General features: G+C 43.0%; 1 protein-coding gene across 1 annotated transcript in view; it reads right to left on the minus strand.

Moving 5' to 3' along the window:
• syne1a (spectrin repeat containing, nuclear envelope 1a) overlaps positions 1 to 24,082 on the minus strand; it is a 109,428-nt gene that overhangs the window by 60,974 nt on the left and 24,372 nt on the right. The window contains exons 28-60 of the mRNA XM_088404054.1: positions 23,811 to 23,910; positions 23,419 to 23,583; positions 23,182 to 23,349; positions 22,446 to 22,610; positions 21,965 to 22,105; positions 21,354 to 21,514; positions 21,122 to 21,278; positions 20,670 to 20,897; positions 20,493 to 20,591; positions 20,237 to 20,424; positions 18,855 to 18,975; positions 18,605 to 18,771; positions 18,375 to 18,528; positions 17,478 to 18,109; positions 17,156 to 17,335; positions 16,924 to 17,077; positions 16,657 to 16,815; positions 16,230 to 16,412; positions 16,058 to 16,159; positions 15,719 to 15,922; positions 15,336 to 15,543; positions 14,790 to 14,902; positions 14,016 to 14,221; positions 13,753 to 13,914; positions 13,405 to 13,684; positions 13,111 to 13,283; positions 12,664 to 12,973; positions 12,424 to 12,588; positions 11,253 to 11,612; positions 8,230 to 8,366; positions 4,692 to 4,869; positions 2,762 to 2,944; positions 769 to 912 (exon numbers count right to left, since the gene is read on the minus strand). Coding sequence (XP_088260180.1) covers positions 769 to 912; positions 2,762 to 2,944; positions 4,692 to 4,869; positions 8,230 to 8,366; positions 11,253 to 11,612; positions 12,424 to 12,588; positions 12,664 to 12,973; positions 13,111 to 13,283; positions 13,405 to 13,684; positions 13,753 to 13,914; positions 14,016 to 14,221; positions 14,790 to 14,902; positions 15,336 to 15,543; positions 15,719 to 15,922; positions 16,058 to 16,159; positions 16,230 to 16,412; positions 16,657 to 16,815; positions 16,924 to 17,077; positions 17,156 to 17,335; positions 17,478 to 18,109; positions 18,375 to 18,528; positions 18,605 to 18,771; positions 18,855 to 18,975; positions 20,237 to 20,424; positions 20,493 to 20,591; positions 20,670 to 20,897; positions 21,122 to 21,278; positions 21,354 to 21,514; positions 21,965 to 22,105; positions 22,446 to 22,610; positions 23,182 to 23,349; positions 23,419 to 23,583; positions 23,811 to 23,910 — 6,247 coding nt within the window. The remainder of the gene's footprint in view (positions 1 to 768; positions 913 to 2,761; positions 2,945 to 4,691; positions 4,870 to 8,229; positions 8,367 to 11,252; positions 11,613 to 12,423; positions 12,589 to 12,663; positions 12,974 to 13,110; positions 13,284 to 13,404; positions 13,685 to 13,752; positions 13,915 to 14,015; positions 14,222 to 14,789; positions 14,903 to 15,335; positions 15,544 to 15,718; positions 15,923 to 16,057; positions 16,160 to 16,229; positions 16,413 to 16,656; positions 16,816 to 16,923; positions 17,078 to 17,155; positions 17,336 to 17,477; positions 18,110 to 18,374; positions 18,529 to 18,604; positions 18,772 to 18,854; positions 18,976 to 20,236; positions 20,425 to 20,492; positions 20,592 to 20,669; positions 20,898 to 21,121; positions 21,279 to 21,353; positions 21,515 to 21,964; positions 22,106 to 22,445; positions 22,611 to 23,181; positions 23,350 to 23,418; positions 23,584 to 23,810; positions 23,911 to 24,082) is intronic.

Below are 24,082 nucleotides of genomic sequence, written 5' to 3' on the forward strand. Positions count from 1 at the left end.
CTGGATTAGATTGGGATTCTAAACAATTCATTGCTAAATTGTGTTATAATACAGCATTACTTTAAGTCTTTTTTTTTTTCAACCAAAAACGCTTTGCAGTTGTTAGGAGTTACTTGGCTGAAAAAAAATTGAGAATCACTCCTCCAGTAGATTGCATGTTATGTTTTCTACTTCAGGTGCTGAGGGGAAGCATGCGATTGGTTGCCGAGCCAGACAAAAGACGACAGAGTAAATACCAAAATAAATCAACAGTGATAAGGCAGAGCTTTGAGATGGGCTTGATGCATCCCCCCCCCCCTCCTTTTTTTTGTCTCTGCCAGACATGACAGATTCTCTTATCGCATGCAAGAAAAAAAAAGGCTTTTGACAGAAGGGGATTTAATTAGATTCCCCGACTTTGCCTTTGACTATTATGTCAAGCCGCTGCTCTATTTTGATCCAGTGGTGCTCAACAAATGTAATTAGGTCTTCTTTCCCCTGGCTGATTTCAGATTACACTTTGGGGAGGTTTATCTGATGGAGAACTACAAGTATTTGCTGCCCTTGAAAAATCAGCTCATTAGTCCAATTTAAAGAGCAAATCGCAAGGAAAAACAGCAATAGCAGGTGTTAAATGCGGTTAAGGGATTTTATTTTTTAAATTAGCGTCGATTTAAAGATGACGTTTGGTAATTGTTCTAGGCAACTCCAAACAGTTTGGGGGGGGAAGTACAAATATTTAGCATAGAAGAAAAAAATGCTAATGCAATTCTGGGTCTAAGTAATTACCTGCAGTTTGCCAAGCTCTTGTTTTTTGGCCGAGAGGTCGTGTAGCCGAGCGCTGCTCTCCTGAACTCTGACCTCGGCGCCGTTCAGCCACTCCTGCAGGGGCTCGGCGCTGGCCTCAAATTCTGTCATCTGACACCGCAGGTCCTGGACATGCGGCCAACGCAGTCGGTTCATCAAGCATGACAACAAAGCATTGAAAATACTATGCTGCGCAAAATGACACAACTAAAATTAAAAGCTGGGCTAAGTGTGTCGTTTGAAGAAGTGCTTCACACATCAAACAAATGGCATAGCAAAAATTAGACAGTGGCCAAGAGTTATGTAAAAAGAACAAAACAACAACAACATATTACGCATTCCACATTAATACTTCAGCCATGTACATAGGCAGCAGACTACTTTTTGTGGTCCCATTGTAAACCAAATTGTTTGGTATGTAAAATTTATAAACGCTCAGTCCAACGTAGCATCTGAAGCAGTCAAACAGCCTGTTAATACTCGATCTTGTTCAGCCGTAAATTGAGGCACTTTTGCTCCAAACCAAACCGCTGCTCGCCATTCTAAAACAGCGGCAACAACCTGATCCTCTTCACAATTGCTCCAGGCAAGCTTTGTGTTCAAATGTGCATGGGAGCGGGAAGGGGGTGGGGTGGGGACATGAGCGGATGCATGAGGCAGGCATGCAGTAGTACAATGAGAAGTGCTACGCGTGTTGAATTTGCATGTATAATAAACGAAACTAGATTAAAATAAAGTGACTGCTGCATTGTGAACTCTGCCTCACCATCGCAACGGGCTCCAGTATAACAGTATAGCGTGCGACAGTCACTACCCCAAGGGAAACTTCAGCTCTGGAGAGACAATTTCCTGTCTCTACTACGGTCAGTGGACGTGAAAGGGAATAAGTGATACAGACTAAGCCTGGCCCTTTAAGAGAATCTTCCAATGCAGTGAATGGTCGTTGTGTTTCGGGGGGGTGGGGCTCAGGGCGGTGGCCACTCGGGGAGAGTTAGCGACCGCTCACCATGCTTCTGTGCACTGTTATGTTGTGCGTTGGAAAAGAAAATAACGTTTGTGCTCAAAAAGAGACACATGCGTGTTTAGCCTCCATACTACAATTCGGTTAGGAAATCACTGTTTTATACACTTTATTTATATATGTACTCGGGGAGAGTTAGCGACCGCTCACCATGCTTTGGTGCACTGTTATGTGCAAAGATGTGTGTTATGTGTTATGTGTTTAAAGATGGGTGTTGGTTTTACTTTGAAAAGTTACTCGACGGCTGAAAGTTTCTGCACTCTGCAAAAACAAGTTCAAAATTCGTATTAGTTGAACATATTTGATTTTATTGCAAGCGTCATAGAACATAGTTGTTTGAAAAGTGTGATTAATCACGATTAATTACGGAAAATTGTGTAATTAGTTAAAAATAATTGTAATCGTTTGGCAGCACTTTTTTTCCCTCAGTTCAGTTCATCCCTGATTTCTGGGAATCCTACTGTTTTTCTCACTGATAGTGCTTGCTGGTAGGTTTTTAATCTTCCAATAGCAATGACCCTTGTATTATCTTTTAATTTAAGCCACGGGCTGGAAAGCTCACTGTGTGTGCGTGCACATGTTTGTTTATGTGTTCATGTGAGGGCCTGTGTCTATTAACCTTGGCTTTTATTGAGGAAAGCACTTGTGTGTGAAAAGCGCTCTATAAATAAAGCTTGATTGATTGATGCAATACATTGCCGGAGGGAATCGCGTTGTTGTACTATGATTACAGTATCAGGGAATATGGGATCTTTTTCCGGATTTTAATTTGAGCATCAAATACAGCATCTTAAGGAATTGGAACGCAAAGGCCTACGACGTGTTTCAGTTTGTTTAATAAGGGTTTGACTTTTTCAAATGAACTAATGAAACCAACGATACCACTGAAAATGAGGCAGGACCGAAGTGGGCCATCTGGCGCGGTTTCGTAATTCCTAAAATCCAAAAACCCACCTTGAGCGCATCCTCCCTCAGCTGAAGGTTATTCATCAGGCTCTTCCAGTCCTCTCTGGCGTTTGCCGCTTTGGCCTTGATCCCCTCAAGTCGCTCTTTGGACACCACCGCCATCAGCAGCTCCCCGCTGGCTCCAACTGTACTCAGTCTGGCCTGGCCATGCTCCCTGTCACTCAAGAACTCCTGAGGGGCACACGCAACAAAGACAAAAGGAGCTGTTGAACACACACACAGAAGAGGAGGGAATGGCAAAATTGGCGCGCATCCTCATTCAATATATTTCTTTTAATTGCTGCGTCCGAGGCTTAATTCCACACAAAACGGGCCTACGCATTTGGCGGGCAGACTGTTTGTCAAAGAGTCTCACTTTACGCTTTCCGACGCGGCAATTAACCGAGAGTCATTACGGATTCCTTCTGCGTGGGTGCAAGGCGGGGCTTGACCGGCGTAGGCAGATAACACAAGTCAAGTGTTCGCCATTTTTTTTAACATACTGTAGCTTCTCCATGCACACCGGCGTCCACAAAACACCCCTCCCTCAGAGCTCAGACGATGACAGCAGCGCAGCAGGGACTACTCCACCATCTGTGCATCGCGCACACACTTCCACGCGCACTGACTTGTTTTTGTCTCCTAACTTCTGCCTTTCTTCTCTCCGCTAGTGCAAATGTGCACCCCCAATTAGGGATGATGCGGCGTGGATACCCCTCCTCAAAACGAACCCCCCCTGCCGTCACGCAGAACCACTCCCACGCCGGCCCTCCTGGAGGTCATCCATGTGGAAACATTGTTCCACATTCCTCACCAGGTCAATGATAAATAAAACATGGCTCTCTTTTTCTCCGCCGCCATACACTCGGTGACATTCCCTCGCATCCGGAAAAAAATGACTTCTGAAGGAGGATGCATGCGAAGGCCCTTCTTTGAAAGCTCTGGTGACGAGAGGACGAAAATAGAATATACTCTCATCTAAAAGGCTGTTTTTGGTAGTTGTCACGTGACTGTCTGCTAATAAATGCCTCTATCACTAAGTCTCTTGTTGTGACAGACAGAGGAAGGTAATTAGGAAGGAGGTAATTACCGAGGATGGCGGGACATCTACCTTCACAGAAAACAAGCTGCCTCTTAGCCAGGGGCCCTGGGGTGCTCCAAAAAGCCTGCCAGGATGTTAACATCTGCCAGCTTCTTGGGAGGAAAAAAATCCTACGAGATAACACTCACCAAAGAGGTTCCAAAAAAAAATGCCTACGTGCATACGGTCTCCATTTTCAACCTAAAATCAACCTAAAAGCAGACTCTATAAACGGCTGAAACAAAAATATTTTGTACGAATGTAATTGATTACATCCATTATGTTTTGCCAACCCCCCCAGAAAAGAGAACCCCCCCCCACTCGACACTGACTCTAAATAAGATTATCTATAAAAATTGTCTAAGTCAACCTCTGTTTTTTAACATTAACACAAGAAAAAAAGCAATATTAATCAACTTTCTACAACTGTTATTAATTATTATTTACAGCATTTATATGGATTACAGCTTAGTCTAAAACTGCAAAAAAAAGTACATCAAAGGGCCTGAAATTTAAAAGAAAAAAAAATCTTGAAAAAATTCTGAAAAAAACTAAATACAAACCTGGTATTGAAAGTCTGGACTCTTAATAATGTAAACATTCCTTTGGGACTGAATGAATTGATGCTTAATGCTTTGTCGTAAATATTCCTCCGTTAAAATCCGGCACTTGTATCATGTGATATTGAGGTGTGATTGGCTGTTACCTCAGCAGCTTTGATGTCATTTTCAGGAAACAGGAAGTCACAAAACGGCTGCCCCAAATGGACAAAAACGGGACTAGACCATATTTGTGTAAAAACATTTACACAGCACAACAACAGCCAAAATGTAATTGTGATGTCATCAAAAGTCTCACTTGTATTCTTAGCAAGGCGGTGGAGGCCTCTGCCACACTCTGCGGCGCGTCGAAACATTTGGCGGTGCAGATTTTGGCGTTGACCAACCACTGCTGGAAGTCTCGCAGCGCGGCGCGGAAGCGCTGCTCCAAAAGGCGCTCTTTATTTTGGCACTCCCTGGACGCTCGGAGACTGAGACTGCGGCACACAAGGGAAAAGAAGTAACTAATCAGTTCAGATGGTTGGATACTGTCAAGGATGCCGTTGTGGCTGGGAGATGAGAAGCACGCAGGTGGAGCGATGGCGAAGTGGGTGAAGTGGAAGCAACGGGGTGAAGGGAACCGGTTGGGGGATGGGCCCTGGGTTGAGAGGCGACATATGAGCGGGGCTAGAGTTCACCGGGGTGATAATACGAGGGATGACAGCTTGGCGCTGCGAGTAAAAGGGTGACGTAAAGACAATGTGACAGGGATATTTAACGCAAGACCAACAGTATGATTGTAAACTAAAGGTTGGGATGGATTCTATCAATGATAACATCAACGGCCACCATAATAAAAAGGATGACAATGCTTCCGTTCATGTTTATATCAAATGTAAATATATATTTACTTTCAACCCCTCAAAACGTTCAGTGGCATTAAGGGGTCTATGCCCCCTTTATGAAGAAAAATTAAAAATGCGATAATAGCATAAGTAACTACGCTGTATATTTATGAAATCGAAATAGGAATATTTATTATGTCATAAATGGAGTATTGAGAGTATTTTGAAGGCTTTTGCATTATAGGAGTCCAGGCTAAGCCAATCTTTGAAGTATTTGAAAGGATGGACCGCCACCTGGTGGTTTTGGGGTATCGATACAAAAATTTCTATTGCGCCTCGTTCGCAAGTTGCCGTGGAAAGGATTCATGCAAAAATTGAGGGTAATGCATGATAAAACATCATCTTTTCATTATGTCAAACTAATATTTCCAATTTTGAATGGCAGTAAATGAGCCTGACATGGACTAAATTTGACACCTATAGGTTGTAAATCTCTACCTCCCATACACAAAATTTGTACTTTATGAGGAAAATTAACACATTTCTATTCATTTCATGTAATTTAAGGACAAAAGTCTATATTTTGACATATCGGGGACTCAAGAGGATTAGGTTTCAATAATATTTTTATTTTTTGACGGCCGGTACTTGCAGGGATTTGGGACCATTACCAACAGCAAAAATCTACATATACTGTAATTGGCACTGATTTAAGGTACTATATACACCTGTTCAGTCCACCAGAATGCAAATGTTTGACACCCCTGATTTATAGTCATCCATCAGGTCTTAATGCCAAACAGGTGGCACACGAGACTATTTAGGAAAATAAACAAAAGGTAACGGTTTGACATCATTGCTAAATGTACACACGGAGTCGCCAGCTTCCCGCTCATGTATATGCATGAAAAGGGGAAGGTCACGGCAGGAGTGGGAGGTATGTTCAAAAACAAGTGAGGGGAGGCTCATTAAGTATTCACGTGGAAGTGGAGTAAACCCACGCTCGCACGCACATCTGTTTTCGTAACATAAGATGCAATCCAGACTGCCTCCGATGCAAACTGGATTATTTGAAGCACATTGCTGGGATACTTCACTTTGGGGATGTCCCGATCAAGAGATCAAAAATTGGAAGCAATCACGTAACTTTCAGATGGAGGGAAAAAGATTGGTTAGTACTTTAGTCTAAAGTAATCAATTATAGAACTCTTTGTACCTAAAGCAAATGATTACTTTGGTTAATAAGTACTCACCAATTACCGTAGGTATTTCAGTTTCTAAGTAATCATTTATTTGAGGGATTTTAGTACTTCCATTCATTACGTTAGTACTTATTACAATTACTTTAGGTACGAAAAGTTCCTTTGGTATTTTAGCACCTATAGAAATTCATTACATTATGTTGTAAGTACTAAAGTAATCAATTTATTATTCATCAGCGAAAGTAACTGATTATTTTAGTACTTCATTACCTAAAGTACTACATTTGTACCTAAAGTAATCAATTACATTAGTGATATTAGTACCGAAAGCAATCAGTTACTTTAGTCATTTAGTATGAGTATTTCAAGATCTTGTCAAAGACGAAGTAAGCAGAGCTGCATTAAGTTTTGATGGAAGTGCATTAGCATTAGCTAACAGCAATGAACTTTTTTGACTTCTTTGTGAAGTAGACCATATTTGTACAAGTTTACTAATCCTCAATTTCTTGACACAAGCATGTCACGGACTTGCTAATTTGTGTGTCCAAAGAACGTATGCCCGTGTCGCTGTTGAATATTCATATTGCATGTAGAGCACATTAGCATAAAAAACAGCAAAGAGGGACAAAGGCCAAAACAACCACAGCGAACAAGCAGAGGTGAGGCTACATGTTGCTTAGCAACTGGTGGTGCTGTCAACTTTCACCATCGTCTGCTTGACGCCTGTCACGCTTTTAGATGGCCACACTCACAATCGTCCAAATGAAACGAGCGTACACAGCTCTCGTCGAGCGCGCTCTCGTAATTATGGTCCTCCCTTGACAGCGACTGATTTTCATGTTTTTAGTCAGCCGCATATTTTTGCAATATCCTATTCATTTGTGACAGATATGTTCATTATTATGATGATGATGATAAACTTTTCCAACAAGTGAGATTCAACCTAATACAGCTAGCTCAATTATTATGATTGAGGACGTAGACGCGATCTGTTTACATGTAAAATTGTCAAAAAAGATTCTCATTTTGAATAAGAACTAAAATGTATAAGCAACACGTGTAACAAACAAAGTAGAGCAATAATAAAAATTCATTATGACTCAGTCAGAAAATGTTATTTTTCCATAGTAAAAAGCAAAATGTTTTATTTTGATGCAACACTAATATAATCCGACCACTTTCATGGAGGATAACAGAAATCGAATATTTACTTTTGTGAAGTTGAACTTTTGAGCGTTTGGACAATTTCTAATGAAAAAAATGCAGCGAAATGATTATACAAAACATCGGTGGATTTCAAAATCAATTCATTATCAGTTAATCATAGTACTGGACTGACCTTACATAGTACTGACCTTTTAAGGCCCAATGATTTCGATTTCTTGACATCAATGCCAATTTTTGAAAATAAAATATTAGCATTAGTCATTAACTAGATCAATTGAAAATAAAAAAAATCTAGAAATTTTGTGGAAAATATACCAGGGCCAGACTGATATGGATTCATTCAGGTCTATGCCAATTTTTGTCGAAAAATGGCAGCATTGTTGCCTGTATACAACTGGCGTCAATGCATAGGGTACATAATAATCAACAAATATCATCCATTTCATTTGGATGATTAATTTTGGCAGATGTTTGAAGGCACATAATCAAGCAGCCGATTCATCTGTCAGGCTAGGAACTTTAACGAAATCTCTTCTGGTGCATTTCACTGATTTGGTATCGTGCGAAAAATTCCTACGCAACGACGTTATCGCTTTCCCGCAAACACGCTGCCACACGCACGCTTACTAACGCATCTTCTCACCTGTTGTGTTGCTTGATGACAGCGGTGACGCGTTCCGACTGGGAGCCCAAGTCTCTGGAGTACTGCACCAGCTCGTTCAGTTGACCCTTCAACTTCTCTGCCATGGGCTCGACGCTTTGCAATTCCTCCGATGCGTCCTGCAACACACAAACCCAGCTGGCTCAGTGCGTGCGTGCGTGCTCGTGCGCGCTACCGGGTCAATAAGTGCCTTCACATTCCTTTTCACACTAGGGCGCCGTTCCACGCACAAAGTACTCACAGTGCAGCAAATACAAAAGCATGTTTGTCGGTCAAGGCGCGAGGAAGAGACAGGAAGGAGATAGGCGCAACGTCCTCCCGCTTTCCTCCGCGCCTCGCACGCTGCAAACGGCCGATGATCAAATCCCGTCCCGTGAAATATGCCTCCCTCGCGCTCTGACGTATGACCAATAAACATCCCCGGCCCCCTCCCTCCCTCTCGCTCTGCTTGTCTCCTCCGCCGCCTCTCTCACGCTCTCTCCCGGCGGAATTCGGCCGTCGGCCCGCGCGGATGCACACAGGAAACGGAGGGAGGCGCGAGGAGGAGAGAACGGCGGAGGAAAAGACTCCTCCTCTGCGCCGCGCTTAAGGCGGCGCTGGGAAGGGAGAAGTCAAATCGTAAACATCCGGAAGGCGTCAGAGCGAGGAAAAGGGAAGAGAAAGTGCGCAGGAAGTTGTCGAGCGATCAAATGCAGCTTGGCGCCAAAACTCGCCATCCAAAGTGGAACCTACTGACAAACATTCTGCATCCAAAACACTAAAATGATCCAGATGCGGATTAAGGGGTCCAGATCATGATCCGAAGTGAATTCATTGGTCCTTATTCTTGCGCGTTTCACGATCATAATCACAATTTAATCACAGAAAATTCTGACTATTATGTACTACATTTTTTTTCCTCATGCTTTGAAACCTGCATTTTATAATCCAGTACAGGTTTAGCTGCAGTTTTTTTCTAACAAAGCACCAGGGGGCAATCTCCCAGTAAATGAACCTTATTTCCAGCTGTGGCCTATACATGACAAAAATTAATTATCTGTGAAATAATTGTTGCGTGGCTGATAATACAGCACATTTTATGGAGTGAGAAATATAGTATTTTTAATACTATTCAGCTATTTTTAAGGTATTCAAATGATAGACATTTAAAAAAAACACACTAATTTAAACAGAATTTAGTGAGAAAGAAAATAATAATTCAGTCATTGCTAGAGCCAGACATTGACCAAAAATATTCAACACAAATTGCCATTATTTGCAGATTATTTGAACTTTTTATCTTTAAGTACCATTGTAAAGTATTTTGACCTTTGTTTGTTTTTTCCGCAGTATTTTAGCCAAGAGATGGTACACTTTTGGTAGTGCGACATGTTGACACCATCTGGGTGAAATTTCAGCTCCCTAGTGTCCACGCATCCATTCAATTTCTTGAAAACTTGTTTGTAAATCAAAAGCCACGTTATCGACTTCTTTCGCCCATCCTACACCGTGCTGCAAACTTTTTGCCTAATCCCGCGACAAAAAAGTCAATGACAGCATAAGGTCCTTGGCAAAGGTAATTTTGCGGGGGAGGGTAGCGGCTACAAAATGAGGTTGAGTGATTGGATTGGAGCTGCCACTGCTCGTTCGTATCCGTAAAGCTGATTTACAGACTAATGTGTTTCTTTCTGATTGACAAAGGGGATGAATAATTGCCCATGGGGGAAACAGAGTGCTTTATGCTTAGTGTGCGCGCATTCCATTTAACAACAATACTAATCACCTTTCTCAAAACTAATAGTGCTTCTTCAGCCCAAATCACAATTTTTCATTATTGCAAAATAAACATACTAACGATCCACAATTACAAGAAACTGCAGATATACAATGAATCCCAATGGTGTGCCAGCCTCCCTAAACATTATCAGAAGCAACCGAAATTATTTTTTTGTCCTCGTTTAAATTCTATTCATTTAGTCCTAGTGTTCTTTAAGCTGGGATTGGTACTTGCAATGGCAGCCAAGATTATTGGAACAGTTGTACAATCACAAAGAACAAAAAACATATTAGAAGAATAGAACATTGACATTAGTTTCATGAAATTTTAAGGAACTATTCTATGTTGGAATATGTAGAGTAGGTCTCTTTAAAAATACGTCATTGTTTTTTGAGGGACATTTTACGTAGCAAAAGTATAAGTGGTCTCGCTACTAGGTATCAGTGAAACTGAAGAGTAATCGTTACTTGTATCTGTTTGCAAAAAAAGGTTATACTTATAATGTATTAGTGGGAGGGCTAGACGAATACTTCTAAGTATCGTAACAGGATGATACTGGACCTTATTTCAAAAGTATCTGTACTTGCAATGGAAGTTGATACTAGTATCGACATTTTTGGAGCAGTTGTACAGTTGTGAAGTAGAAAAAGCAAAGAAGAAGAATAGAAAATTGTCATTAACATTCTGAAATTTTAAGGAAAGTAGGGCTTTCTTTAAAAAATTGTGTTTATTGAGGGAAATTTGATGTCAATTATTATCACGATTATCACGATTATTTTGGTCAATATTGAAATCACATGTTTGGTCAAACAGCCCTTTTCAACAAGCAGTATATAAACAAGACTTCAAGGCTTAATACTTACAAATAATAATGATAAACTCAAATAAATAAATTAAGCAAATAATATTTATGTCAAATGGGAGTCAAGTGAGAAACTCAATGCCATTTCATAGTGGTAAATAATATAAGGTGAGAAAAGCCCATGCTTTTGTCATGCAAACATGTGGGAAACACTGCCCCCTGGTGGTAGGATGACAAAGTGCTTGATTTGACTTGTATTCAAAAAACGTGCTTGACTTTTAAAATGTTAATACCGCCGAAGATCAGCTTAATCAATCGTGGGAGCCGATATCGTGATGGCGATTAAAATTCGATTAAATGTGCAGCCCGAGTACTCGTACCGGTACAGGTCTGAATAAAGTGTATTGAACACCCCTAATTAGCGGCGGTGATGTTAACATTCATTACCTTAGCCAGCTGCCATCCCGTCACCGCCTCCTCGCCATTGCACAGTCCCTGGGCTCTAATCAGCTCCTGGCTCCACCCCCTCAATCTCCCGTCCAGTTCCTTTAAATCTTCCTCCAGTCGGGATGTCAGTCGATCGTACTCCTCCTCGGAGGCGGCGGCGGAGGCGAGCGCCCCCTCCAGGCCGTCCCTGGCCCTGAGAGCGGCACCCTCCCATTGCTCCAGCGCCTGTGACAGCGCCCCCAGCTGCCGGTCCATGGCCTCGCAGCCCCCGGCCGCCGTGTGCTCGGCCGCCGACGCGGCGGTCCGTCGCACGATGCCGAGGCGCTCGCGGCCTTCTAGGAGTCGACACTCCACGCGCTCCTGACGGATGAGAGAAGTTGCTAAGGAAACCGTGGCTGTAGAAACTGCAACCTGAGGATGAACGCTCCATGCTATTTATAAAGTCTCATCCTCCTGTGTTTCTGCGTGTGGTCGACACCACCACCGACCGTGTGTGTATGTTTGCGTCCGTCACACCAGGGCTCCTCAAACGCTAATTTGTAAGGTGATAATTAGAATCTGAGCGTGACAATCAAAATGTAAATCAATTTGCCTATTTGGTGATTATCACGTACCGCTATCCGATACCTTTATTCGCGGGGTGATATACTCACTTATTAGTAGTGTAATGTTCCTCAGAAGGATTTTTTTTTTTTAATCTCTAACAGTGGAACTAATTATGCTGAATCAATTTAAAATTTCTGCATATGCTGCCCATTAGGTAGATGGGATTAAACAATGAGTTCCCATGGTAAAAAATAATTTAAAAATGAAAATGTATCACTTTTTTTATAAATTTTAAACTACATTATTTGAATCATGAAAGTAGGGTTAATATTAGGGTTAATATTCCATCCATTAATCAAATAAAAATCTGCAAAAAAAACTATTTGATTAGATTCAGCATTTGTTGTTGTTTATTTAAAAAAACCAATATCATAATAGAGGGATAGATGTTGCGAAATCTTTGCAAATATCTTATTTTGAATAAGGACAAAAGATGAAAGACAGAAAACACAATGATTATTGCAGAAAACTAGAGCAATGGTTATGTCAAATTTTAAAAAATCCAGATTTCAACATCAATACCAGACAAGAAGATGCTACACGTTGAGGTGAATGGACATCTCACCCTCACTTGGTTCAATTTCTTCCGGACAGTGGCAGAATCTCCAGACGTGTCCGACCAATGCTGTAGCTCCTCCCCCGCAGTCATCAGCCAATCGGTGAGCTCTCGGACTGCCTCCAAGTATTCCTGGTGTTCCAGCACCACGTTCTGTGCCAGACGTACTTTCTCCTGCAGAAAACCAACAACCATTTGACACAGGACGTGTTTCGCGACAAAGTGGCGATGAAGAAGCATCTCTCGCACCTCTACCAATGTCGCCAACTCGTCAAAGTGCACCTGCAGCTGGGTTCGAGCGCCGTGGTTAAAACCGGCGTCGCCCGTCTTCTTGAAGAGTTCCCTGGCTTTTTCTTCCAGACTGGACAAAGCCAGCTGGTGGTCCTCCATGTCGGCCAGCAGGGCTCGCAGCCTGTCCAGCTGCGATGCCTTCTCGCGAGGTCCCGGCTGCGGGGCGACAGAGGCGCGCACCTCCCGCTCAACCGCTTCCATCCAGCGCCGGAGCTGGCTGGCGTTTTCCAGGTACCCAGCCCACTGGGTCACAGTCCACTCCAGACGACTGATGGAAATTATACATACAGCGGTTGGATTCGCATATTTATCGCTTAAAGAGTTGTCTTACTATGACTATCGTATACTATGACCTTTAACATTGCTTCACATGTTCTGAGGTGTATTTTGAAGAGGCCTTAATACCTGTGGCAGCTCATGGCCGTCACAAGCAACGTGGCCCAGGCGTCCTCCACCTCTTGGAGCTGCGAGCGCACCACTTCCTGAACGGCGGCGCCATAGCTGCGCAGGGCCATCTCGCCCTTACCCATCGCCATATTCAGTTTGACCTCGCCCTCGCCTTTCAAAAGTAGGATATCCTGTGCAAACAAACGGGATTTGTATTGCTGTATGATTTTGGGCAGGTTAAGATGGTGAAGAAACAGCGCCCTCAAGTGTTGAAGATGTTCAATGGCAGCAAACTTGGATATAAGCGCTCACCTGTACAGTCTCCAGCCTCTGCTCCAACTGCTCCTTGGTGCCCATGGTGCTATCAACCGTGCCCAGCTTCTCCTGGATTTCCTCTAACCAGGCCCAGATCCCCTGCAGGGTCTCCCCAAAGGCTTGGTTTTCCTGGCAGCCTCGCAACCTCCCCCTGGCGGTTTTGAGCAGAGCCTGGTGCTCCATCTGGAGCTGGGCCGCCAATCGGACCTCTCCGCCGGACCCGCGTCCTGCTTCAGACAAGGACTGAGCCTCCTGGATGAGACGCTCAATCGAATCTCTAAAGGAGAACATGCATGTCAGCTAAACAGCTGATCAGGGAAGAGTTTATTAAATAACTGGCAATACCGTTTCGCTAAAAGCTCCTTATGGAGGTTTTCTGCAGTCTCTAGTTCCTTTTTGGTGACAGTGGCACCTTGTTGGCTGTCTGCCCCGACAAGCGTCTCCCTGTTGAGGCTGAGCCCCATTTGCTTAAGCCATTCTTTCACACCTTCTACAGCATCATCAAAACTGCAGAAGAGAGGAGGTCAGAATTCATTCAAACTTGGGACTTGGAGGTTTGGAGTGAATGAGTTAACTGGCAAAGGTTTTACAGAAAAATGCCTCCTTACCTTTTGAGGAGATGAATGCTCTCCTCCAGGTGTTGTCGGCTCTGGGAACCTTCATCCAGGAAGCTGCTCCACACGCTCTGGCAGGAGGAAAGCTGCTGCTGCACCTGTGCTGCTGCAGCTTTTGGCAGGTGGAGCTGGAGTTTTTCTGCCTCCTCACAAACCCGAGAGAGATGCTCCTCGCCCTGTGATTTCCACTGCGTTGACGACTGTGTATGTAGGGGGGATGGCGAGAGAGATTATTGTGGTTGAATTAAATCCAGGAGCTGGACTCAGCACAAAATTCAACAAAACCCCACAGCAGGGCTGGGAAATTGTTAGTGCTCAAGGGTTCATGTTTGATTTGTTTTCCCCTGAAAACGGTATGGTCCAGGTTCTTTGTAAATGTAGCAAAGAAAACAATTAACATTAAATGTCTATCAAGAATAGAATAATAAAAATCAAATAAAATGGAAAGAAAAAAAGGTAGAGTAATACAGACTCTATTTGGAGTAGAAGTGGTTTGATTAGAATTTGTGACCTTTGGCCTTAAGGATATAAAATGCATTCAAAAAGACAGTTAGATTCTGCTATTGACAAACACTTGAAAAAACTGTGGAAAAATAAGTAAATTCCAGGGATTGAATGATTGTACTCTTAAAAAAAAACTGCTAGAGCAAACATCTCTATAAGTATAGAAAATAAACAAGTGCCAAGAAAATGTTTCCTGTTGTCTCTAAAAACATATCATTTGTGGAACATACAGGATCGACAGAAAGAAAAATAAAAGTACATTACCTTCAGCTTTTGTAACTTTTCCGTGAGGATGGAAACATCTCCTGCCTGATTGGAGCATTCTTTCAACTCCGACTTCAATCCGGAGAGCCAGGAATGGAATTCTTGGCCAAGCTCTGCTTTAGGCGAAAGACAAAATAACAAAACACAAACACATGAAAGGGAACGCTGTAATAACTTCTCGAAGTGAAAAAAACTGGAAGGGAAAATAGAGGCGCTAATGCAAATGGGAGGGCTAGGCGTGTAAACACGGTCGCCCAGGCAACCGCGCCCAAATGACTCCCTCGGGAGCCGATGTGACAAGAGCAGCATTACCGTGCGAGGCACAGGTGTGTGTCAGAGCAGAGTGATTGTCGATGGAGTGTGTGCCACTTATGCGTGCTCTGGGGGAAAATCAACAGTAAATCTGATGCTAATCTCCATCCTGAACTGACAATAAGGATCAGCTAAGATTAATTGGTTGATTAAGAGGCTTATTTGATCACAGCTGCTTGATGACTGAGAAGTCATTCTGCCTACAATAAAATGTTTAGTGGCGCTCGCTCTCACGGTTAAAGTGGAGGTGCAGCGCATCCTGCAGGTCGCCCCTGGCCTTGGCGCAACGCTGGGCGACCGCCTCGGCGCGCTGGGTGACGCCTGTGAGGTCATCGGAGAGGCGAGAGAGCTCCGGAGAGGGGTGCGACCTGCGTAAGGTGTTCAGAACCTCTCGGGCTGAGTCCGCGTCTGCTCTTTGCTGGTCGACAACACCCTGAAGATCCTGTGACACCGTGAGGACATCAAATCAAAAGACTTGCGTGTTATATAAGACATATTGATATGTTTACTCGCCAATCCAGTAAAAAAAATACATTTTGTGCCACTTTAACAGGAATTTCCACAATAATATCTCAAAATAATATGGTTCAGAACAACAAATCATGCCAATAACAAACCTTAATTGCACCAATGGCTTCTGGGGATGTGGCTTGAGTGATACTCGACAAGGAATCTTCGACTTTTTCAAGTCTCTCATTCATCTGGGACATGAGGTCCTCCAGACGCTGCCTCTGGAATGCGAAGTAGGTCAGAGTCTGTTTGGTCTGGTTGAACACCTCCTGAACATGGGCCAACTTCTTCCTCAGGTCAGATTCCAACACCTCAAGTCAAGAGAAGAAGACGGTACACATCCATAGTCAGAAATTTACTGCTAGCATATCATTACGCGGCACATATATTTTTCCATAATATTATGAAAGAATTCCTGAACACTCTCATTGTTAATTTATCATCACCTGCATTTGTAAGGGAGTTTCCTCCAGTTTTGCAAGTTCCTTGAGTTCCCTCACTCTTTCCTGCAGAGCATCCAGCAACTGCTCCCTCTTCTCAATTTCAGCCTGTATATAAACGTCAAGTCACAACTACTATTCACTCTTTAACAAAATTATGTTCGTCACATGAATCAACCTGAAAGGTGAAGAGGCGGGCCTCCATGTCCTTGTCGCTCAACTTGGCGACGATGCTAGTAAGTTCAGCGCTCGACCTGGCAGTGGCCCATTGGTTTATGTCCTGCTCCAGTAGCTTGAGTTCATCCCAGAGAGTCACACAGTAGCCTAATCTTTCCGTGTTGGTTTGAATGATCTCGTAAACCTGAGGAAAAAAGATTCATATCCAGGGAGAGTGTCAATCAAAAAGTAAAGATCGCTATCCTTATTGACATAAAGCTTTGGATGCAAAGCTCTTTTATCTGGTTTAAAATTCAATTCCTATATTTTTTTAAAAAGGTACCTGGGATGTCTTTGGGATTGAATGAGTTAAAACAAGTCTAATTTACGTGTTGATCAAATGTTGGTTCGTACCTTCTACTGGTGAAAAGACATTTCTTGTTACTTGCCTCTAACCATTGGCTCCTTAATTCTTCCACGTCCCTGCGGATGATGCTCGTGTCACAGTCAGGAATACGATCCAGTTCTCTCAGAAGGTCCTCCACTGTGCTGATGAGCTGGTCCATGTCCTCCTGCTTTTTTCTGAGCTCACCCAGGAGCTTCTCATGCTATGACAATGCCAAGTATGGAGACAAAATTGACAAATGATGACAGATTCGTCAAACTGCAATTATTACAAAGAAACTGTTGCTGGTTCAGGACAAATTAGGTCTCACCAGTGAGAAGGACCTCATGGCCTCCTGAGCATCGCTGTTGTGGTCAGGCAGGTTGTGAGCGAGCGCATGGGCTTTCTCAAGCGAAGCGTTGAGGATCGACCTCAAGTGATGGTAGCAGCGCAGGAGATCTTGTATTTGTTGACTCTGGTCCTGACTAATAAAAAAAAAAAAGGCATTATTAATGATTCATAATAGCATAATAGCATAACATTATGAAACCAAAGATGATCACCTTTTTTTGATGAGAGTCCTGACATAGTCCCAAGCAGCTTTCACCACATTAACATCTCTGAGAGCTTCTCCTGCTTGCTCAGAGTTCTTCTGGGCCAGCTGGCTTCTCTTCTCCTCTAACCACTGCTGGGACTGACGAAGTGACTGAAGCTCATCCTCCAGCTGGGTCAAGTAACGCAGCCTGGGACACAGTAATAATAATGTAGTGAACACTGTAGTGTATATGATGCCCCTTGCGAGTGATTAGCACCCACGGGGAATTTTCACGGTGCTCCAAACGGGCCACACAAGCCAACGTGTCTTATGTAAAATATCAAGTGCACCTGTTTTGAAATGCTTGCACGGAGCTCTCTTTGACCGTCTCCTGTCTTGCTTTACACTGCAACGCCTCCAAATTCTTCATCACTTCCACCTTCTTCCCCTTAAAGGACCTCCACATATCTGTGAGGGCTTCTGCTTCACTCTGCCTCCATCCCAAACTGCTCTGCGCCTCCTCCAGGGATGTGACGAGGGCCACGGCCTGAGCCCTGCAGGAGGTTCTTCCGCCTCCATCTTCAGGGGCACACAGGTGAAGGCGGGCCTTGCTCAGCTGCCCGTCCAACCCCAACGCCTCAGCCTCTAGCTGGGCCACGTCCCTCGCCAGCTCCCCTACCAGGCACTGGAGCTCTTCTGCTTTGGATGGATCAAAGCTCCCTTTATTCAGGAGGGCTTCGTGAAGCTTGGTGAGGGCCATGGCCGCTGATTTTCGTTTCTCTAGGTGGGACTTTAACTCATTCAGGCACTTTTTACGAAGCAGCAATAGACGTTCGCATTCAATGAAAGGTTGTAGGCAACTTTCTCTCCAGGCCTGGAGCTGCTGCTGAGCTTCTGGGCTGGAGCGTGGAAGCAGGGAAGACTCTCTTTGTTGGAGAGACTCTCTTAGTGAAGAATAAGCCTTTAACTGAGAGTCATGCTCCTGGAATTGGAATGTTACACAAAAATAAGGGAAGCAGGACAAGAAAGTACAGTAGAAAAAATACAATCTATCCGGATAGGCTGGCTGATATTGAATGTGTACAGATTTCTGAACTCAAGATCCGAAGAAACACCACTATAAGAAACGAGGGATACGAAAGTCAAAGTTTATGAAAACCTCAACGTACGAAAAAACATCCAAAGATTTCATATCTCGAGGGACATCTGTAAGTCAAAATATTAGAAGCAATGATGAAATATCTCACCTGGATCTCTGCGAAGACACCGTCGAGATCAGTAACATCAACCTGAAGAGATCTTCTCAAGACAGACTGAAAATGTTCACTCTTTTGGCTCAGTGACAAAACAGCTTCATTGAAAAGCTCCAGCTGCGACAACTGACAATCCAGATGTTCACGCCTAAAACAATAATAATAATCGAGCGTGACATGTCTGACATTGACCAAAAATCATTGGATGAAAAGCAGGTGATTGCCTGTGTGTGATGTTCTTCTTCAGTAACGTGTATCGCTCCTGCAGTTGGCTGAGATCGTTATTTAGATCTTGGACTTGAGCTTCGGGCGCCGACTGGCAGAGACATGACGCGATATTCAACAGTTCCTGAAGGAGGGCGTCATTTGAGGGGATTTCGCTCTGCAATTCCTGTAGGAGCAAAATCAATGTTCTCAATTGGGAAAACAAACGGTAGCACCCTTGACAGATAATAATAATAAAAAAAAAGATACCTGGATATGCTGTAGCTCCATCGCGAGCTTCACCTTGTCTGCAGAGAACTCGCCGGCTGGATTGCAGGCAGACCTGCATCCATCTAGCCAGCTTTTCATGGACGACTTTTCCTTTTCAAATCTGCGGATTAAACATGTTTATTCAAATATACTGACTGGCCCAAATTGTGTCATAAAACTGCGACAATATCCTGTTTTGATTTGCAGCCATGCATACACATATAACAGATAAGAAGGAAAAAGGCCACCAAAAAAAAAAAAAGTTTAGCAGCACCAATACAATCCACTTGTAAAAAGCATCGCGTACAAACTGGGGGGAAAAAGAAACAAGCCTCATTTACCATTTGACAGGGTTATTGTTATTTCCTCATGAATAAAACAAAGAATGCAGAAGATGGCTCTTGTGAACACAAAACCATGTTAACAAAAGCGCGTTATTGAAATAGAAATAAGCATGGCTGCCTGTGCTGCAGACAAGATGCAGTCGAAGATAAGACTTTGCTCATTTGGGGAACAAAAGGGAAGGGGCGCGTGGAACCGAAAGCAATAAACAAAAGGAAATAGCTGTGCTCATACAAATCGTAATTAGATATCATGCAGAGGAACTCAGACAGTAAATAATAAGACTCAACTCTTGAGTCAGAATTTGTTTCTGAGCAGTTTTCTTCTCACCAAATAATAGTCGTCATAGTAGTAATAAAATAACAACTAAGATAGTAAAGTGATTGATTACATTAGATACTAAGAGTACTAAGGTCATCAATTACTTTATGTACTGTAATATGTAGAGGCATTGGTTATTTTAACATATGAAGTAATCGATTACTTTAGTACTAGAAAAAGTGTGCACACCCCATCTGTGGCTGTGATATAGTTGATCATGTTGTCACTTGTCAGTATAGCATTTGTCTCTTAGTTAACAGTGAGAAGTAATAGCTACTGCTAGCCATCAGTCATTTCATTCAGCCAACATCAGCCATCATAATATTCAGCGGGGCTGTGACGGCTTAATTTATGACCATTTTGAAAGATGTCCATGCCTATGAATATGTTTAAGACTTCAAAACCAGTCAAAGCAAAGCTAAACATGAACTCTTTCACTGCCATAGACGTCAAAGGGACTTTTTTTTTTCCTACTGAGATGGCGTTGAATAATTTTACATGTCACTATACCTCACTGCTATAAATTGAGAAAAAATGCATGGCTTTTAGTCAATAAATAATATTGTCATGACATTTTGTGGCATTTAACTCATTCATTGCCATTGACGCCTAGACATGCCAAAGACCAAGTTTTATTTTTACTGTGCTGTCAGTAAATGAGTTAATATCAGCTTGAAAGTTAAAAAAATAAAGTCCGTTTAGAATATCTGAGTAAATACCTTTGCCATAGTGTGAGAAGGCCTTCTAATATTGATTGTTTTTTGTTGGCCTTTTCCAGTAACTCTTGTTGCAGCTCGTGGAGGTGAGGAAGCTCTTGCTCCAGCTGGGCGTCCCCGCCCAACCTCTTCACAGCTGCACACAAAGTTCTTAGCCGGGGCTTCAGCAGCTCCACCGATTGGCTCAACTCCTGTAGGTAAGACAAAGTATGATTTCAACCATTTCCATCGTACTTAAAAAAAAAAAAAAAAATCTTACCAAATGACTCTGTAAGTTTTTGTAAGCCTGCGATGATGACGAGCAAAATGTAACAGGAGAGTCAAGTTTTTCTTTGACGTCATTCATAAGATTTTTGACCTGGGGGCAATAAACACACAAATCAAGTAAAAACAAAAAATAATAACAATTATTATGTCTCCATATGTTAAAGAATACCTGCTGGAGGTTATCGCTGCACCTCTGCCTATAGGAGGCGCTCTGATGGAGCTGCGCTGCAAGCTCCTCTGTCTTCTCCATCAGTTCTTGCCAGGAACGCCTCATCTGGCTGACCCGTGTCTTAATACATTCGGTCTCTCCAGGGGTCACAAACCTGTACAGTGCCTCTGAGTCCTCCACCATGCGGAGCAGCGATGGTTTCCTTGCCTCTAAACCTTCTGCTACAGCCTAGGGACGAACGACGGTATAGTATTGTATAATATAAACAAATTATGAAATAATTTCCATACAACTGACAAGGCTATTACAAGGAGATGAATTCTTACATTCCCTTTGCTAATGTTAATTTATATTCAGTGTGTGTGTGTGTGTGTGTGTGGGGGGGGGGGGGGGGGGGGGGGGGGGGCTGCCTTGATAACCTATGGACAGCTTTGACAAAATAGTTTACAGACCTCGACTGTGGATATATGTTTGTCCAAGTGGTCTGAGGGTGAGGAAAGTTCGATTGCATCCAGTGCTCTGTGGTTTTCATTGATCCACGTGAAGAATGTCACAAATTGGTCATTGAATCGCTCCCATGACGAGCATGTCCTCTCCAGCTGGACAACGCTGCAAGGAAATGGATCGTTATGACCCTAAATACTAAAAACATAGTTTTTATTGTTTTATTCCTACTAAACTAACTTTTTGCTGAGGTGGTCTTGAAGCTGCTGGACTGCTTCCCTGGTGGACTGGGCCTGATGTAGAACTGCAATTTGATTTTTAGGACCCAGCTGAAGGTCAGCTGCCTCTTCGAGGAGAACGTCTGCTCTCACGCAGCAGTCCTCAAGCTTTATGAACAACTCCTTCAATCAGAATGACACAATATTAGAAGTGAAATGCTGAATATATCCTCCTGAGACCATCTCGAGTCATTTGTGTCCACCGGAATGGACATCTGGGTTTAGTCCAGATCTTTTGACCCATTAAAGCTACCATATTAACTCTTGTGCAGTATGTTGTCCAATGCTTTGATCTTTACATCGAAGGCATTTCACATCAAAGAAAAAGCATTGAAAATAGGCACCAGGGAGCTGAAATTTCACCCTGGTGGTGCCGTCAAAGTTCCACATGGCATGACCACTGAGTGGTTAAAATACTGTGAGAATGATGGGGAAGAAAATGATCATAATACTGTGCCATGTGGTTGGGTGGGATGCAATTCACTTTGCGGTCTTGCAGAGACAAAATGGACACAACAGTGGACACAAATAAACAGTCTGGGTCTCAGGAAGACACAATCAATATGTTGAGACCTTGGAGTGGTCCAGTTCACTCTTCAGGCTGTCCAGGTTGGTGAATATAAGCTCTTTGTGCAACTCAATGGTAATGTCACTAATGGACACTTGAAGTATTTCCCACTCAGTTTCAAAGTTCTGCCAGGAGCTCAGAGTAGCCTGGAGACAAAATAGAAGAACAACACCTCAACTTTAACCAAGATTTAAACTCAAATTAAAAAAAAAAAAAAAATGCGCACATGAAATAGTTAGTGATGTACATTTTTTTGACATGAATACAATGAAATGTCTACTTTTTTAATGTAAACACTCAATTGAAGTACAAATTCCAGATTACCAAATTTACACAAGCTTCGACAGCATCTAAACACCGTGCAAGAATCAATAAATAGGTGGTTAAGCCTGGTTGTGGCGCAATCAATGAGCACAGCTGGATGTGCGTGGACAGATTAGTAGCACAAATGATCACGCTTGTGAAAAACCCACAGACGGAGACTACCTGCAGGCTGTGCTCTTTAGCGCTGAATTGGCGGTCCACTTCTCGGACACGTTTCTCCAGCTCATGCACAGAGCGACTGAGCGACTCTCCTGTATGGAGCTGCTCCGAGTGGGACACCAAAAGGTCCGCCTCCCTCCTGAGAGCCTGCAGTTCTTTCAGGTGTTGCTGTAATGCAGACACGACAACATTTCTAAAAATAGGAGCGGACACGAGAAACATTACAAGACAATGATTGAAAAATGTGTCGCGTGGTCCAAAACCAGCCAACTCAAATCAACCGGAGGGGAAAAATGTAATTTATTGGGAAATATTTAACTAAACGGAAAAACTGAACTAACCAGAACAAAAATGAGCTAACTTGAAGCAAACGGATCTCTACTGAACGAAACAGGAAAAAACTGAAATAAACAAAAATGAATGAACAAAACAGAAAAGATCTCAACAGAAGTGAACTGAACGCAACAGTTCTCAACAGAAGAAGAAAAAAAACACCTCAACTGAACAAAAGTGAACAACTGAACAGAACCCAACTCTACAGAACTCAACAAAAGTGAACAAAACTCAACTCAACCGAATTGGAGAAAATGGAACAGAACTAAATAGAAACAAGTGAACAGAATTCAGCTCCACAGAATCCCATCAAACAAACATGATAATCAAAACTCAAAACAAGAGCACTTCATGAATTTGCCATTGAGTGTCAAATGTAATTTGACCGTCACTTTTGCATCCACACCTGATGAATAAGAAATAGTTCCTGGGCTTCCCTGAGGTCCTCGGCATCCAGGATCCTGCCGATCTGCTCTCCGGCTTCCTTCCCGGCTCTCAGGACCTCCTCCAGAGCGCCGCGCACTTCCTCCCTGAGCTCCTCGAACTGGAATGCGTCCGAGACCTCGCCGCCTTCCTGTGAGCCAAGGAATGCAAAGAGGTCGGACCGAAGAACGGTCAAGAACGTCATCAAATCTGGGAATACCTGACAAAGTGACAACAGCTCCTTAAAGTCGGCTGAGAGTTTGTCAAGGGCGCTTCGCTGTTGCTGCGTCTCCACCTCCGGGCTCCCGTCGGTCAGGCTCGAGAGATGACTTTTGAGCCACAGGAGGCTCTTTTCTCTGGCGTCTCCCGCTTCTTCTCGCAATGCCTAAAATAAATTGAAGCAAAATCACACTAAGTCCTAAGGACTAATTGCATATTGCCATTTCTATCTGAGGTGGACTCGATTTGCTTGCCCAGACATGTACTGTAAGTATGCTTACAAATTAGCATTTGTGCTAACATTACATTTCTATGGTGATGACAATTTATTAATTCCCCCCCGGGTGGTTTTCAACTGAAAGGATATTGCATGCATTCAGTATGCTGGCTTACGTTCACAGCAGCATCAATTTCCTCTGGATGGCTGCAAGTTATTGCTGTCTCCTTAAGATGTCTCCTTTGAGATGACAGCCAGTCAGAAAGCTCACAAAATCTGCGTGAACACAAACAATAACATAAAAATACACTGTAAGGGTATTTGATGCGTTTTTACAAATCGGGTTTATGTCTCTGGAAATGAAAATATATTGATATATTCTTGTGTGGTATTTTGTACGATCCTTAGATTTTTACATTTCAAAGGGAAAGCATTGAAAAAAGACACC

This window comes from Hippichthys cyanospilos, chromosome 20, assembly GCF_059441005.1.
Source record: "Hippichthys cyanospilos isolate Australia breed blue-spotted pipefish chromosome 20, RoL_Hcya_1.0, whole genome shotgun sequence".
Classification (NCBI taxonomy): domain Eukaryota; kingdom Metazoa; phylum Chordata; class Actinopteri; order Syngnathiformes; family Syngnathidae; genus Hippichthys; species Hippichthys cyanospilos.